Below are 13654 nucleotides of genomic sequence, written 5' to 3'. Positions count from 1 at the left end.
CCTTATGGGAGTTCGCGTCCTTGTTAATATTGAAGTGATTAAGAGTAAAAAAACTGATAATATTGTACTAATTTTATGATTTATTAGTTTAGTAGACATGTTTATCGGTGTACGTGCATTTAAAACTCAATAATACTCGATTTTTCTTTAAAAATTGTGATTTCAGTTTTATCGTCAAAGTTCAATTATCAACAGAGATAATAACTGCAGAGAATAAAATTGTAATTTTTCGGCAATATATAGGATATTGTAGCTTTACAAATATGCATATTTATTTATAGAGCATTTATGTAATAAAATATCATGAATTTAATAATGTATTAGTCAAATATTTATGTTAATAATAGCAAATTTATATCAATTGTCGATAATGTCAGCGTTCTTCGATTACCTCCGGACCCTTGGGGCCCTTTTTATATCGCCGAAAATTTACTCAGGGTTGACGGTCTTTAATAGTATAGCGGGGAGCACAGACTTTTGCATAACGCATAACATGTAATGCATAAGAAATTCAATCAATCAGAATTCTTTATTTCATGGAAAGGAAGGAAACGGAGAGCTTTGATTGGTACATTTTCTTATGCATTACGTGTTATGCGTTATGAAAGAGTCTGTGCTCCCCGCTTATCTCGTCGATGATAGGAGGAATAGTCGGCAGGCTTCTATCTTGAGGATTTAGTACAGACACGAACCACATCTACTTTCGACGATACGATTTTATCGATAGTGTCAGAAAATGTATGTAATCACGTAGTTCCCGAATTGAAAATGGAGGTCCTGGTGGTAATGTCCGGGCGATTTCGACGGTAACAGGAAAAAGGCTGTCATGACCCTCTTCTCAGGTTTCTCTCTGCTACTACCAAAAGTACTAAACTACACGAGGCAACGTTTTACGTGTGTACAAACGTACAGTGGTATATAGTCATATTAAACCACGTGTAGACTTGTAAAGTTACACAATATCTTGTACGATTACAGAGATGGCAAATTTTGCGATGCGAGAACTGTTTAAGTACGGTTGGGAGGAAGGTAAGAACTACGAATTTTTCGGTCCGAATGATGCAATGCATCATTCTCCACCACAAGGTGAAATTAGTGAACGAACAATTTACAATACATAATTTCTGGCTATATTCCGATATTCACTGCCAATGCTGAAGACGAGGGAGTACTCACTTACGAAAATGATTCCCGATTTCTTGTATTCATGGTTATTTCAACGTGATTGCAAAGTAATTTTATTTGTTTTCCGACAGAAAATTTGAGACGCGCGACCGAACGTACGACGATGTTTTTTTGTTCGATTTCAGATGATTTCTTGATTTCAATGAGGAATGTTTGACTGCCTTATTTACTGAATTCCTCGTTGATTTCGTAGGTAAGTAGCCCCTCGGGGGTATTCACCTACGAAAGTGATTTCAGATTTCTTGTATTCATGATTGTTTCAACGTGACTGCAAAGTGATTTATTTGTTTTCCGCAGGGTTGGTAAAAAATATGTTTTAAACGTGTTTTAGGCTAATTCTACAATGTGCTCTTTGTTTCCTGTTTCTTGCTGTTTGTCTCTTGCCTTTTGATCAAGAAGGCAAGAGACAAACAGCAAGAAACAGGAAACAAAGAGCATACTGTAGAATGGCTAACCCCGGATCTACAATAGGGTTTTAAGTCTTAAGAAATGGACGAATCACAATCGATTATTCCCCTCGGATTCGACTGTAATTGGTCAGTTTCTTACGGCTTAAGTCTTAAAAACATCTATTGTAAATCCGGACTAATCCGTAATCTGCACCGGATGTCTGCAAAGGTTACTAGGTATTGCGTCTGTAACATTGGCTGCGTTCAGCAGACTCAACAGTTTTGCAACCGTTTTATGATTGTCTGCTGAGATAGGACCATTCTTCTAGATCTAAAAGTATGATCCAATTAGCGCGAAGGAAACTTCCAACAGTTGCAAAACAAACGTTCTGCTGAACGCAGCCATTACGTGTGTTTTACCTCCTTGTGTCCCATGGAACCGTAAACCTATGAAAGTTCCGTAAAAATTACTAATTATTACCAGTAATGCTTTTTCTAATTTTATCTATTTGACTAAATTTGACGATTTAATTAAAACTTTTGTTATAATATGTATTATCAAAATATATTCTTTAATTTTCTTATAAAATAAAATAAAAATGAATAACTTCAAAAACAGTATAACTTTTTAAATAAAAAATATTACATTTACACGTCCGCATTTTGCAGCTCCATGGGACACAAGGAGCATGTAAGCACGCAACGCAATTGCAATCCGACGTCAAACAAAAATAAAAACGTGCCATAATCTACTTTTAATTTATAAATGATGATTAATTTGTTTGACAACAATTTTGAAATTAGAAGTGTATAATGAATCTTTGATATATGTTATTAGTGCAAATACAACAAATGGTCTGTTTTCTGACGTGCACTAGACTGCACTAGAACTCTCTTTTCACATTGCGGATTACGTGAGAAATATCTGCCGTACATACGCAATTCCTAGGTGCTTTTGCCGACATCCGGATTGCGAACTGTATGTAAGGCCGGAATCAGACTACGCATTGAAGATCGAGATTGAAGATTGAAGATTAAAATTTGACCAGTGAGGACAAAGGAATTTTAGCTCCTATTGTTTTAATTGGTCAAATTTCAATTTTTCAATCTCAATCTTCAATGCGTAGTCTGATTCCGGCCTTATGCCCGTGTCACACTACGCATTGGAGATTGAGGATTGCGAATTGTATATTTATAAATTTTCAGTACTGGCAGTGAATATCGAAACGCAACCTTCATCTATTTTGGGACTCATGTCAGTCCCGATTTCATCTCTTTTTTTGTATTCTCTTATCGTCTCTTATCCTTTATGAAACATGCTAACCAAGCGACGACAATATGAGGCAACGAAACTAAAGGCTTATTTTTTTTTGTGATATAGGAAAAGGATTAGGTAAAAATGAAAACGGCATAACGGAACCCATAAAACTTGCGACAAATCAGAATAAGGCTGGTATAGGATACGACGAAAACAAACCTTGGTGGGACACTTTGTATGATAATACCATTAAAAACATTAAAGTCGAGTCGTGCGGTGACGAGGTTTCTTTAATGACCGTCAATAATGTGGGTACTCCCAAAAGTAAACGCCATAATTTCTGGAAAAAATCTGTGGATTCCAGTCCGAACTTAAAGCTTAAAATGTTTCAAATAGAAGAATTTGGCTGTGATTCAGAGAGATTATTTAAGCATTATGCATGTATGAATCAAAAGGTTAGATTACATTATGACAAATCTATGCATGAACCAACAGAACACAATTTTACATCAAATGGAAAATTGGAAAGAATTTTACATCATAATGCATTATATTTAAATACTAACCCTCTGTTAAGTGATGCTTTGGTTGATCAAAAGAATGACGTAACGTGCAAAAATGCAAAATCAGAAATCGAGAAAAATAAGTACGAAGCAGAAAACGCAATTTTATCACAATGTCTTGAAGATACAAAAGATTTTGTTTTATTCAAAACAAAGAAACATAAAAAAAAATTACATAAATTAATTCAGCAACTAAGCACTTGTAGTTTAGAAGAGAATAATAATCAAAAGCAGAACTTTTTGGGTAGAAAGCTGTCTCAAAACATGAAGAAACATAAAGAGGAAAAAAATAATTTTAAAAAAGTACTACCCAATATATATGATTCAATAACTAATTCTAGTGCTAATAGTACAAATGAAATAAAAATAACAGGAGGCTTGTTCTTTCGACATGCAAAACTAATACAAGAGAAATTGCTTAGTAAGGTTAAAATAAAATCAATAGATCAGACATCTGATATTTTACCAGATGCGAAATTATTAGAATTAGAAAGATGTGAAAAGGAAAAAGATAGCACTGAGCATAAAGTAAACCAAAGTCTGAAAATGGGAAACATTGTGGTAGATAATAAGGCAAAGGAATCATTTAAAAAAGATTGTACAATAATTGATGTTGCAACGGAGACAGACAAGGAAAGAGAGAATCTTGATTGCAAGGCGATACTTCCGAGCAAGGCGATACTTCCGAGCAAGGCAATACTTCCGAGCAAGACAATACTTCCGAACAAGGCACCAGATAAAAGGATATTCAAGCGCAACATCTCAAAAATAGAAGTTAAAAGTCAATATAACAATCTGATAGAAAAAATAGATGGCGACTTCCACTTCCTAAGAGTCAACAAAAAAATACAAAAAAAGAAAAATCTACAACCCCATTCGAAAAAAATTAAGAAAATTATCGAAAAACTGAACGCTGAAGCTTTGGCAAATGAATTAAATTCTGTAATAAAAAATTTAACAATATGTAATATTACTGAAAAATTGAATGCAAATACCGTTAAAAAGAAATTCGTAATACCCACTCAAACTCATCTTATGCCTGTTTAAAAAGAAAAAAAAATACAAAAATAAGATATGAAAATATGAATGTACTCGAATATTTCAATAATTTTTTTGTATGTTTATATTTTCACGATATTTTTATGATATAAATTACAAAAATGATGCATAAAATGTAATTTCACTGTGCTAAAAACTTTTTAATGATAGCTTGAAATTATACATACTGATAGAAAAATATGAATGTATTATTTAATACTCATTTATCGAATTATTCGCTCATTATTCATATGATTTTTATTTTAACAAAAACTTAATTGAAAAACTATTTTTAATCTTCTATATATAATCATATGCCGAATATATACATTTTTTCTACAGGAATTTATTAAAATGCAATTATTTTCAAAAATTGTAAATATATTTTAGTTGCGTATTTAATTATACAAATTTATTTATGGATATTATAATTCCATAAAATATGCAATTAAAAATAAATATTAATCATTATGATTATTATCTATGATTGCCTTTCCAATAATGAACAATATTTCGTAGATATCATGTATGCATGAGTCACATTATGATCCCACATGATGTAAAGCTTTACCATTGTTGTAATATTTATTAGTGCCAAGACGTTGTATCTCCAGATAGTGACTATGTTCTGTAAATTCACGCATTTCATTCTAATCTCTTAAGAAAATTAACAACTGTATTGAAGTTTCTAAACAAAATCAATTATAACAACTGTAAGTTGAGATAAAGGTTAATAAAATAATTCGTTTCACAATTATTTTTCATATTAAAGTTCAAAATTGCCAGTACTCAAAACCTATAGCGCATGTAATATAAATTATAAATTTTCAATTCTAGTAGTATATTTGGAACACGACCTAGTCGTTACAAACATGTATTCGCGATAGTATGTCATATCTGATTACAAATGTCAATTAATATAAAATTCATTAATTTATATTGTTAAGATCAGCGTTTATAAGGAAAGTTCCTATGTAAGTAAAACAAATGCAATGCCTGTATTATATCTGTTTTATATAAAACATTCATTCGATATATGTATTTTTAATAAATAATATTTGCATCAAAGTTCTTTTGTTTTTTTTTTATTCGAAATGCAACATAACAATATTTACATTTATCTTACGCACAATTCCTGTTGTATGTACATACGTTTAGACGAATGTACAAATCGATGTCCTTTTCTAAAGGCGATTAGAAACGCTTTCACAGAGATGTAAATAACATATTGGTACTATAGCATAATATAAAATGATGTATCTAATTTTTTCCATAAACGATCATCAAAATTTTTGAATCTCGAAAGGGAAGAGCCCAAACAACACAAAGTCTCTTAAGAGGCTTAGACGTTTTTAAATCGTCTTTTAGACGCAAAAAATGTCTTATGACCTGATTTTAGACACTTCTTGTTACATGGAAGGTGTATCTCTCGCGGCTGACTTATATTCCATGTAAAGAATGATAGAAGTTCTAAAATGATGGTACATTGTATTACATTCGTGTAATGTATTTTTTGCAAATTTATATCAATAATTTTATTACAACTCGCCAAAACACATTCAGATAGCACCGAGTATTATGATGACTTAGCAGAGATTAGCGGTAAAAAATTTAGCGTCAAATCTATTCTTATAAAATAAAATTAATTTTCTAAGGCCACTAGGGTATTCCGTAGAATTCATTTCAATTATCTTTACTTTAAGTTACTAACGTTTCGTCGTCATGGATTAAAGAATATATCAGTTTTAAAGCATACAACGATTTTACTATCGCAATTTCTTTGCTATCTCAGTTTCTTAATCATTCTGATATGTGACATAAAATGATATACGCGGTGTATTACAAATTTCGAATTATACTTATACTAAATTATAATAAGTCCCTATTAAAATTCAGATCGAAGATTCTAGCAAGTATTAGGCTATATCATCAAGCTCTTAATATTTATCTTAATGATCTATCTATCGCTATCTTTTACCAAGTACATATATATATTTTTCTAATTACAATGCGATTTTAATAAATGAATTTTCATTTAATGAATAACATCGATTGCATTATGGATTGCAAATTGTATGTTATTCACGACTATAATGCTTGGAAACTATAAAATGCTGCTTAGCATTTATTTATTTAAGAAAAAGGAATAAAATTATCGTGTTACATCTTTTAATGTTCGTTCAGTTAATTTACGATAAATACTTTGGTGTATAATTGCCGGAGTTTAATGAAAAGTATAATTTATATATGTCTAAAACGTTTCTGTTTTGAAAACAAAGCTTTATATGTTCTTTCAATTTTTTATCTGAAATAAAAATATAAAGCAAATTGAAATATAACAAAATAATATTTTTCTATGTTATAATTTATAATTGTTCTATTAATATTAATTTAAATACTAACGAATTTATATATAAAATAACAATTTTATTTGCGATTTTATGAATAAGAGACGGAATCTTGAAATTACGTTGTTAGCACAAGCCATTTTTGTTTAAGTCACTATTTTTGTTTAAATAGAAAACAATATCTATATCTTATGTTACTAAATTAAGGAAGCAATTTTTTCGTATTTAAACAATAAATATCAATAGGTGGTCAAAATTTAAAAACGGAAAGATAAAGGGCATATACCACGAATGCAAGATGTTTTTAGCGAAGTTTATATTTAATTCCAACACACACACACACATATAATCGGGTTACAAATTATTAGCCGTTTCGGCCTTAAATTAGGCCATCTTCAGTATATAAGAGTTAAGTATAAAAATTCTTTTCACACACAAATGTACGACTAATCTAAGCTAGTTATCTCCTAACATATCTAAATATTACGCAAAAACGCTTGTTGAATTTGTTTTTCCTTATTCTTTAATTGTTAGTCAAAGAGTTTCCAATAATATCCAGAGAATTTCGTCTTTTATTCCAATTTTTTCGATATTCCAAATGTTTGTAATAAGTTGTTTATTGAACGCAAAATTTTCAGATTCTGTGTTCCAGTCAACTTGTGAAGATTAATATTAAAAGTGGATGTAATAAAGAATTAGTTAAAATGTTCTGCCCAAAGAACTAGGGCAATTCAACGAGCGTTCTTGCGTAATATTTAGACATGTTAGGAGATAATTAGCTTACAAGGGAACCTCTCGAGGTGTCAAATTCTGATTTTAATGAAACTTTGTGAACTTGTAGCTTACATAAAGAGATGAATTTAGAAAATATCAGTTGCGGCTAAAAAACGGATTGAAGGGGTGAAATCACCCTTTACGTGTACAGCGGTTTTCAGCTTTTTCCGTTATATCTCGAAAACTATTTGAGATAAAAAAAAATGTTTTATACAAAAGTTTTACAACAAAATTAGCTGTATTCAATCGCGTTTTTAGAATAATTATACAAAGTTTCATTAAAATCAGAATTTGACACCTCGAGAGGTTCCCTTGTTAGATTAGTCGTACATTTGTGTGTGAAAAGAATTTTTATACTTAACTCTTATATGCTGAAGATGGCCTAATTTAAGGCCGAAACGTCTAATAATTTGTAACCTGATTATATGTGTTGGAATTAAATATAAACTTCGCTAAAAACATCTTGCGTTCGTGATATATACCCTTTATCTTTCCGTTTTTCGTATTTAATTTGTGTATTATATGTGCTTAGGAAACAAAGCTATTTAGGAGAAATTCTGAAATAGATTAATAATATTATAATACTATTCTTATATAAATAATTTCGCGTAAATATGTGGAAGCAACAGTATTATATTTGTATTAAAATAAGGAGAGATTTTGTGAATAGCTTCCATTTTGATCACAAGGTATTCAGCTATTATAGAATATTAGCGAAATTATATCACGCAGAAAATTTTCTATATTACATATATAAATAATTATCATTAGGAAATGTCAATCAAGAAGTTTAACATTCGGAAAAATTGTTCATGATACAATAATACTCTTCTTCCTTTTACCGTTTTCTTGTCATGTTTACATAAAGAGGCGAAAAAAGATAATGTAAATTATGTAAAAGATCTAATTGACAGTGTACCCTTAAATACTACTTTGGTTTAAATAGAAAAATATACAAAACCTTCAGAGTGTCGTTTGTCACGATCATGTACCAATTGCACCGATATTAGATAATATCAATGTATATACTAATTAACTAATCAATGAAATTTTCTGTTTCCGTTCATCATTTGTGAAATTGTAATCCGTAAAAAAAATATTGAACCATTAATTAATATTCAGTTAGACTGCAATTATCGGTGCAAATTGGCTGTAGTCTTATAAAATTTAAAAACTTAATATTAAACGTAAACTAACAACGGAAATTGGACACAGCCTAATAGAATCGAAGATTTGCGAAAATTCATCGATTAAATCTTTGTTTAAAACGAAATAAACAATTTGCACAAATAAAAAAATAATTTGTATAAATGATAGAAAGCAACCAACAATATTTCGATATTTGTAAATAAATTTATAATTAAATAATTAGGAATCAAATTCCATAAGGAATCAAAGAGAATTTCCTCGAAGTTTTTAGAAATTCATACCTTATCTTTCTTCTCATCTATTCGATTCCACTCGCGCTTAGAAGAAAACTCGATAAAAAATTAGTCTTATAATATAAGGAATCAACGTTATAAAAAGTACATTTAAACACACTTGTTTATAGTTTTTCTTTTAAAGACATAATAGCCAGCATTCCTACCGCTTCTGCTCAACGTGATCGGTTTTCTATCAATACGAGTACGATTGCTGCACGAAACACTCGTGTTGTTCATTTTTACCCAAATCACATACATATTGGACGCACTAACCTTATGCGTAGTAATCGCGTTCCTAAGAACGCAGGGATCTAATTTGCGAGGTGTATAACTGAATGCAGGATGATTCACGGGCCGGACTTTTGCGCGTTTCGCGCATAAACCCGTAACATAAACGTCCTCCAAGTGTAGCAACGGTGTTACCAACGCTGCTTGATATAACTTAGATGCCACACCTATACTCATAACATACCCTGTACCTGATAAATAATTTGGATATGTTTTCTCCGAGTACATGTACTTAGGTGTATACCTACGCAATTGAAATCATTGCCATATTAAATTATTTTTCTAAAACATTTTGCTAAATAATACAGACTAAAGGATACTTGCCATTTGTTTTTAGGATCTAATATTGGTTTAGCACTACAAATGAGGGAACCTAGAAGAGTCTCCGTTTGTGTTCTCGAACGCAGCGTTTGCAGAAGCAAGGGAATGTTTACAAACATGTCATCGTCCGTTTTCATGAGGTATTTAGCTTGATCACAATTCGACGTTACCCATTTCAGCATCATGACCGACTTCAGTGTCAAATTGTTATATGTATCAAAGAAGCGTTCTTGCACAATGTCATTATACTGAGAAGTTTCCTCAACGATCAAGTTCTAGAAAAAAAGTAATAAATTTAGGAATATGCTGCAAAAGTAATTTTCTGTGTAGTAACGCTATTATAATAATAACGCCGTAAAGTATACTTACATTGAGTGTATCATTGTCACTTTTTCCTAGTAGAAATGCTATTTTTACTGTAGAATTGTACAAATTATCTAAGTTATATTTATTGGCCCAAGTACTCCTAATAGCGATACGGGCCTCTTGATTTGCAACTGCCGAGCATATAATTATAAGCAGGTATGGCGGTAATGAACAGATGCCGGTAGGACTGAGAATCGATGTATTATTTTCCGGATGAATATAAGCACAGAGATCTCTCGATGTATTATATGACCATCCAGGCAATTGTGCTATAAATTAAATATTTACGTCAGACTTTTGTTAAATCATATTAATAAAAAAAATCAAGCATGTTATTCTTTAAATATTATTGTATCATAAGATATAAAATATTGTTCAACATTATTCTAAATTATATTACTAAACCATATTTACACTGTGCATCATATTCAAAGATGTAATCAGATTATAGAATTGTAGTATTATTTGTCACTTTCTTACTTATTGTATAATTTTTAAATTAAAAATATTTTTATGATTATACTATTTAATACGTATTTATATAACTATATATTCTTAAAGCTTTCTAAAATTATATTATCGTAAAGAATGTAAAACGATAACTACATACCCACAGATGCTACGAAACGTGAATTGCCAAGAGGTTCTGCAGGGGATGGAGTTTCACCTAAGTTTAAGAATGGACTCTGAGCGGAATGGTACGCTGGCACATATAAGAGGCCCAATATGGCCAGAATCACAAATCCTATTGCCAATCGTCGAACAAAAGATGCCTTGCCTTTAACACTGCCATTACTGTTGACAGTGATTGCAGGTAAATCCTTGGGCAGTTGTCGTGATCTTTCCATCTATACAAAGAAAGAATGAATATCTTATATTAATTCTCCAAAAAGTATTAAATATTATTAGCACAAAAATTGAAATATATCGAACAATCTGAACATGCAAATAAGAAACCTTTCTGTATATAAGGTACAATATTTGGTTGCAATTGCACGTGACTAATAAGTTTCACGAGAATGCTATCAGCTTTAAAACACACAAAGTGTGTTTGTAATTGATTATGATTTACCTTGAGTCTTAATATGTCTCTTAACGATCGATAATGAATTGATAACAAATTTCAGAGAATTCATTGCTTCTCAGCGTGCATGTATTGTAGATTTTGTTATACAGAATACCTATCTCACCTAAGTTTTAATTTATTTGTAAAAAAATAACATTTTTGTCTGACATACAGGCTGAATACGGGCAAAAACGCCAAATCTATTAAGTGTGTGTTTAATATTTCACTGGTACAACTTCCGCTACTGGTACAACTGCCATAACAAAGGCCATTAAAAAAAGATATGCTAACTCTTGTGCTCATGAATGCCATTGGTTGGCAGTACCTTACCATCAATCTTATCAATAACTAGTTATGTATGCAGTGGCATAAACACCATCTATCTTGCTTCAATTTCAAACATTTAAAAAGGTTTAAATGGTAGTAGAACAACCTATAGTTTTAACTCTTTCCTTCGTGTCACAAGCACAAGCATTCCTAATTACTGTCAACACTTGCTTAATTATGGAAAATTATAATGACATTATATATTACCTCCATCACGTTTTCTCATTGAGGAACAACAATAGGCTCGTCCTTGGCATACCAAAGTTGCATTTGAAAACATTATCAGAATACCTTTGAGTATCATTTTATCTTTGTTGTTCACCGACTGTCAAAGATAAAATGATGCTCCGAGTCACTCGGAGTGTCTTCTGACGCGACTCAGGGAGGGTATCAGTCAGATGAACGCGATCTAATAATAATTCGCGGATTTCGAGCGTACATCTAGCGACGTCAAAAATATACGTGATTTCGCAAGAAGGAGAAAAGACAGTGCTTCTCGACTAGAAGCGAGGATCGACCCGATCCTGCTGGTTCCACGGGCCATGTCACGTCCACCTGTCGCGTTTTACAATAATACCCCGGGACAAACGAGACGCGTAAATAAAATGCTCACCTTTCGGTCGCGATGACTGCCTGATCACGCCGCATTTGGCGTCTCTCCATTTACCTCGTCCGCGTAGAAGAACAATTCGGTTCATCGGAACATCGCGCGCCGCGGAAGATATGCAGACGCGTATCACGGAGTTGCCACGGAGTCCACGGATAGATACGGTAAGCAGACTGGTAGAAGAAAAGATCCCATTGGATCCCATTGGATCCCATTTGACCCCGGCGTCCCCTTTCGCCCGCTGCGCCGTTGCTCACCCGGGCGCTGTCAGTGCTGTCGCACGACGCCGAGGAGTAGGAAGTTGGATGCGTGACCGCGCGCTGGTTTCTAGTATCTTTTCCGTAATCTCTCTTCGGTAACAGTAGCGCAATTACGTTAATTACGTAATTTTTATTTCAATCTTCGATAAGATGCGGGAGAGCGATCGCCCGCGATAATCATTGTACTTATACGATGTTATTTTAAGTCATAAATCGATACTATCGTTCGCATCATCTATCAATTAAAAGATTAAAGCGATTAAAAAGCTATTATCGTCACAAATTACTTTGTGACGTCGATCTGCACGTGACAATAAATGCCGTCCTACTTTAATTCTTTTAAATTGCAACAATAGTCATACCAATTACTGTAGCCAACGCAAACGATAATAGGAATAATGAAATTAGATGGAATCGCAGATAACCGCGATGTGACACAATTACGTTAATGCACGTCCGATTAGAGATCGGATCGATTAATTATTTTTTCTCTTTTTCTCGCTCCTATGGGATCACGTTTCTTATTTCACTCCTAATCACTTCGAACACAGGAAGTGCAAGGGAGTGCAGATGAGTCCAAATTCGTCCGGGCGAACGATCTATCGGGTCTGTCAATTCTCCACCTCGTTTTCCTCGTTGCGAATTTCTCTCTCCTGCTTATGCTTTACAATACTCGAATCCACACAGGTTTCATTCCGGATTATCAGACTACGCATTGAAGATTGAGATTGAAGATTCAAAGATTGAAATTTGACCAATGAGGGCAAAGAAATTTTAGCTCCTATTGTTTTGATTGATCAAATTTATAGTTTGTACTTATTAAGACGTAGTTAGAAAGTTTACATTATATAAACATGTTAAATAATTAAAGATTTGTGTCACATTTAATGAAGCTACTTCGTAAAACAAATTAAATATTTAAATAAAAATAATTAATTCTTAATTAATAATTAAGAACTTAGTAACTGTGACTTATAATTAATAACTTGTATTACATTTCATAAAGCTATTTTTTCAGTTTTTACAAAAGCAGTATGTTATACATCTACAAACGTAGTATGTATCAGATAGACGAGATATTGTTAAAGACCGTCAACCCTGGGCAAATTTTCGGCGGTATAAAAAGGGCCCCAAGGGCCCGGAGATAATCGAAGAACGCTGACATTATCGACAATTGATATAAATTTGCTATTATTAACATAAATATTTGACTAATACATTATTAAATTCATGATATTTTATTACATAAAATGTTCTATAAATAAATATGCATATTTGTAAAGCTATAATATCCTATATGTTGCCGAAAAATTACAATTTTATTTCTCTGCAGTTATTATCTCTGTTGATGATTGAACTTTGACGATAACACTGAAATCACAATTTTAAAGAAAAATCGAGTATTATTGAGTTTTAAATGCACGTACACCGATAAACACG

The 13654-nt window shown here is 32.1% G+C and overlaps 3 protein-coding genes across 3 annotated transcripts in view; 2 read left to right on the top strand and 1 right to left on the bottom strand.

Moving 5' to 3' along the window:
• The window catches only part of or (AP-3 complex subunit sigma-2 or), a 19796-nt gene that overhangs the window by 550 nt on the left and 5592 nt on the right, over positions 1 to 13654 (top strand). The window lies entirely within an intron of this gene.
• Positions 830 to 4452, top strand: LOC108721321 (G patch domain-containing protein 4). The gene is made up of 2 exons (XM_018445808.1): positions 830 to 1029; positions 2956 to 4452. Exons 1-2 carry the CDS (start codon positions 981 to 983, stop codon positions 4440 to 4442), a joined length of 1536 nt encoding a protein of 511 aa, XP_018301310.1. The 5' UTR covers positions 830 to 980; the 3' UTR covers positions 4443 to 4452.
• On the bottom strand, positions 8999 to 12120 carry LOC108721322 (beta-1,3-galactosyltransferase 1). Its single transcript, XM_018445809.1, has 5 exons — positions 11961 to 12120; positions 10565 to 10802; positions 9958 to 10223; positions 9592 to 9863; positions 8999 to 9511 (listed from the first exon to the last, which is right to left on the bottom strand). The coding sequence occupies exons 2-5, from the start codon at positions 10800 to 10802 to the stop codon at positions 9088 to 9090; spliced, it is 1200 nt and encodes a 399-aa protein (XP_018301311.1). The 5' UTR covers positions 11961 to 12120; the 3' UTR covers positions 8999 to 9087.

Source organism: Mycetomoellerius zeteki, unplaced genomic scaffold, assembly GCF_001594055.1.
Source record: "Mycetomoellerius zeteki isolate Tzet28-1 unplaced genomic scaffold, Tzet1.0 scaffold167, whole genome shotgun sequence".
Classification (NCBI taxonomy): Eukaryota; Metazoa; Arthropoda; class Insecta; order Hymenoptera; family Formicidae; genus Mycetomoellerius; species Mycetomoellerius zeteki.
The sequence above is the reverse complement of the archived record's forward strand: the minus strand, read 5'-3'. Positions and strand labels throughout refer to the sequence as shown.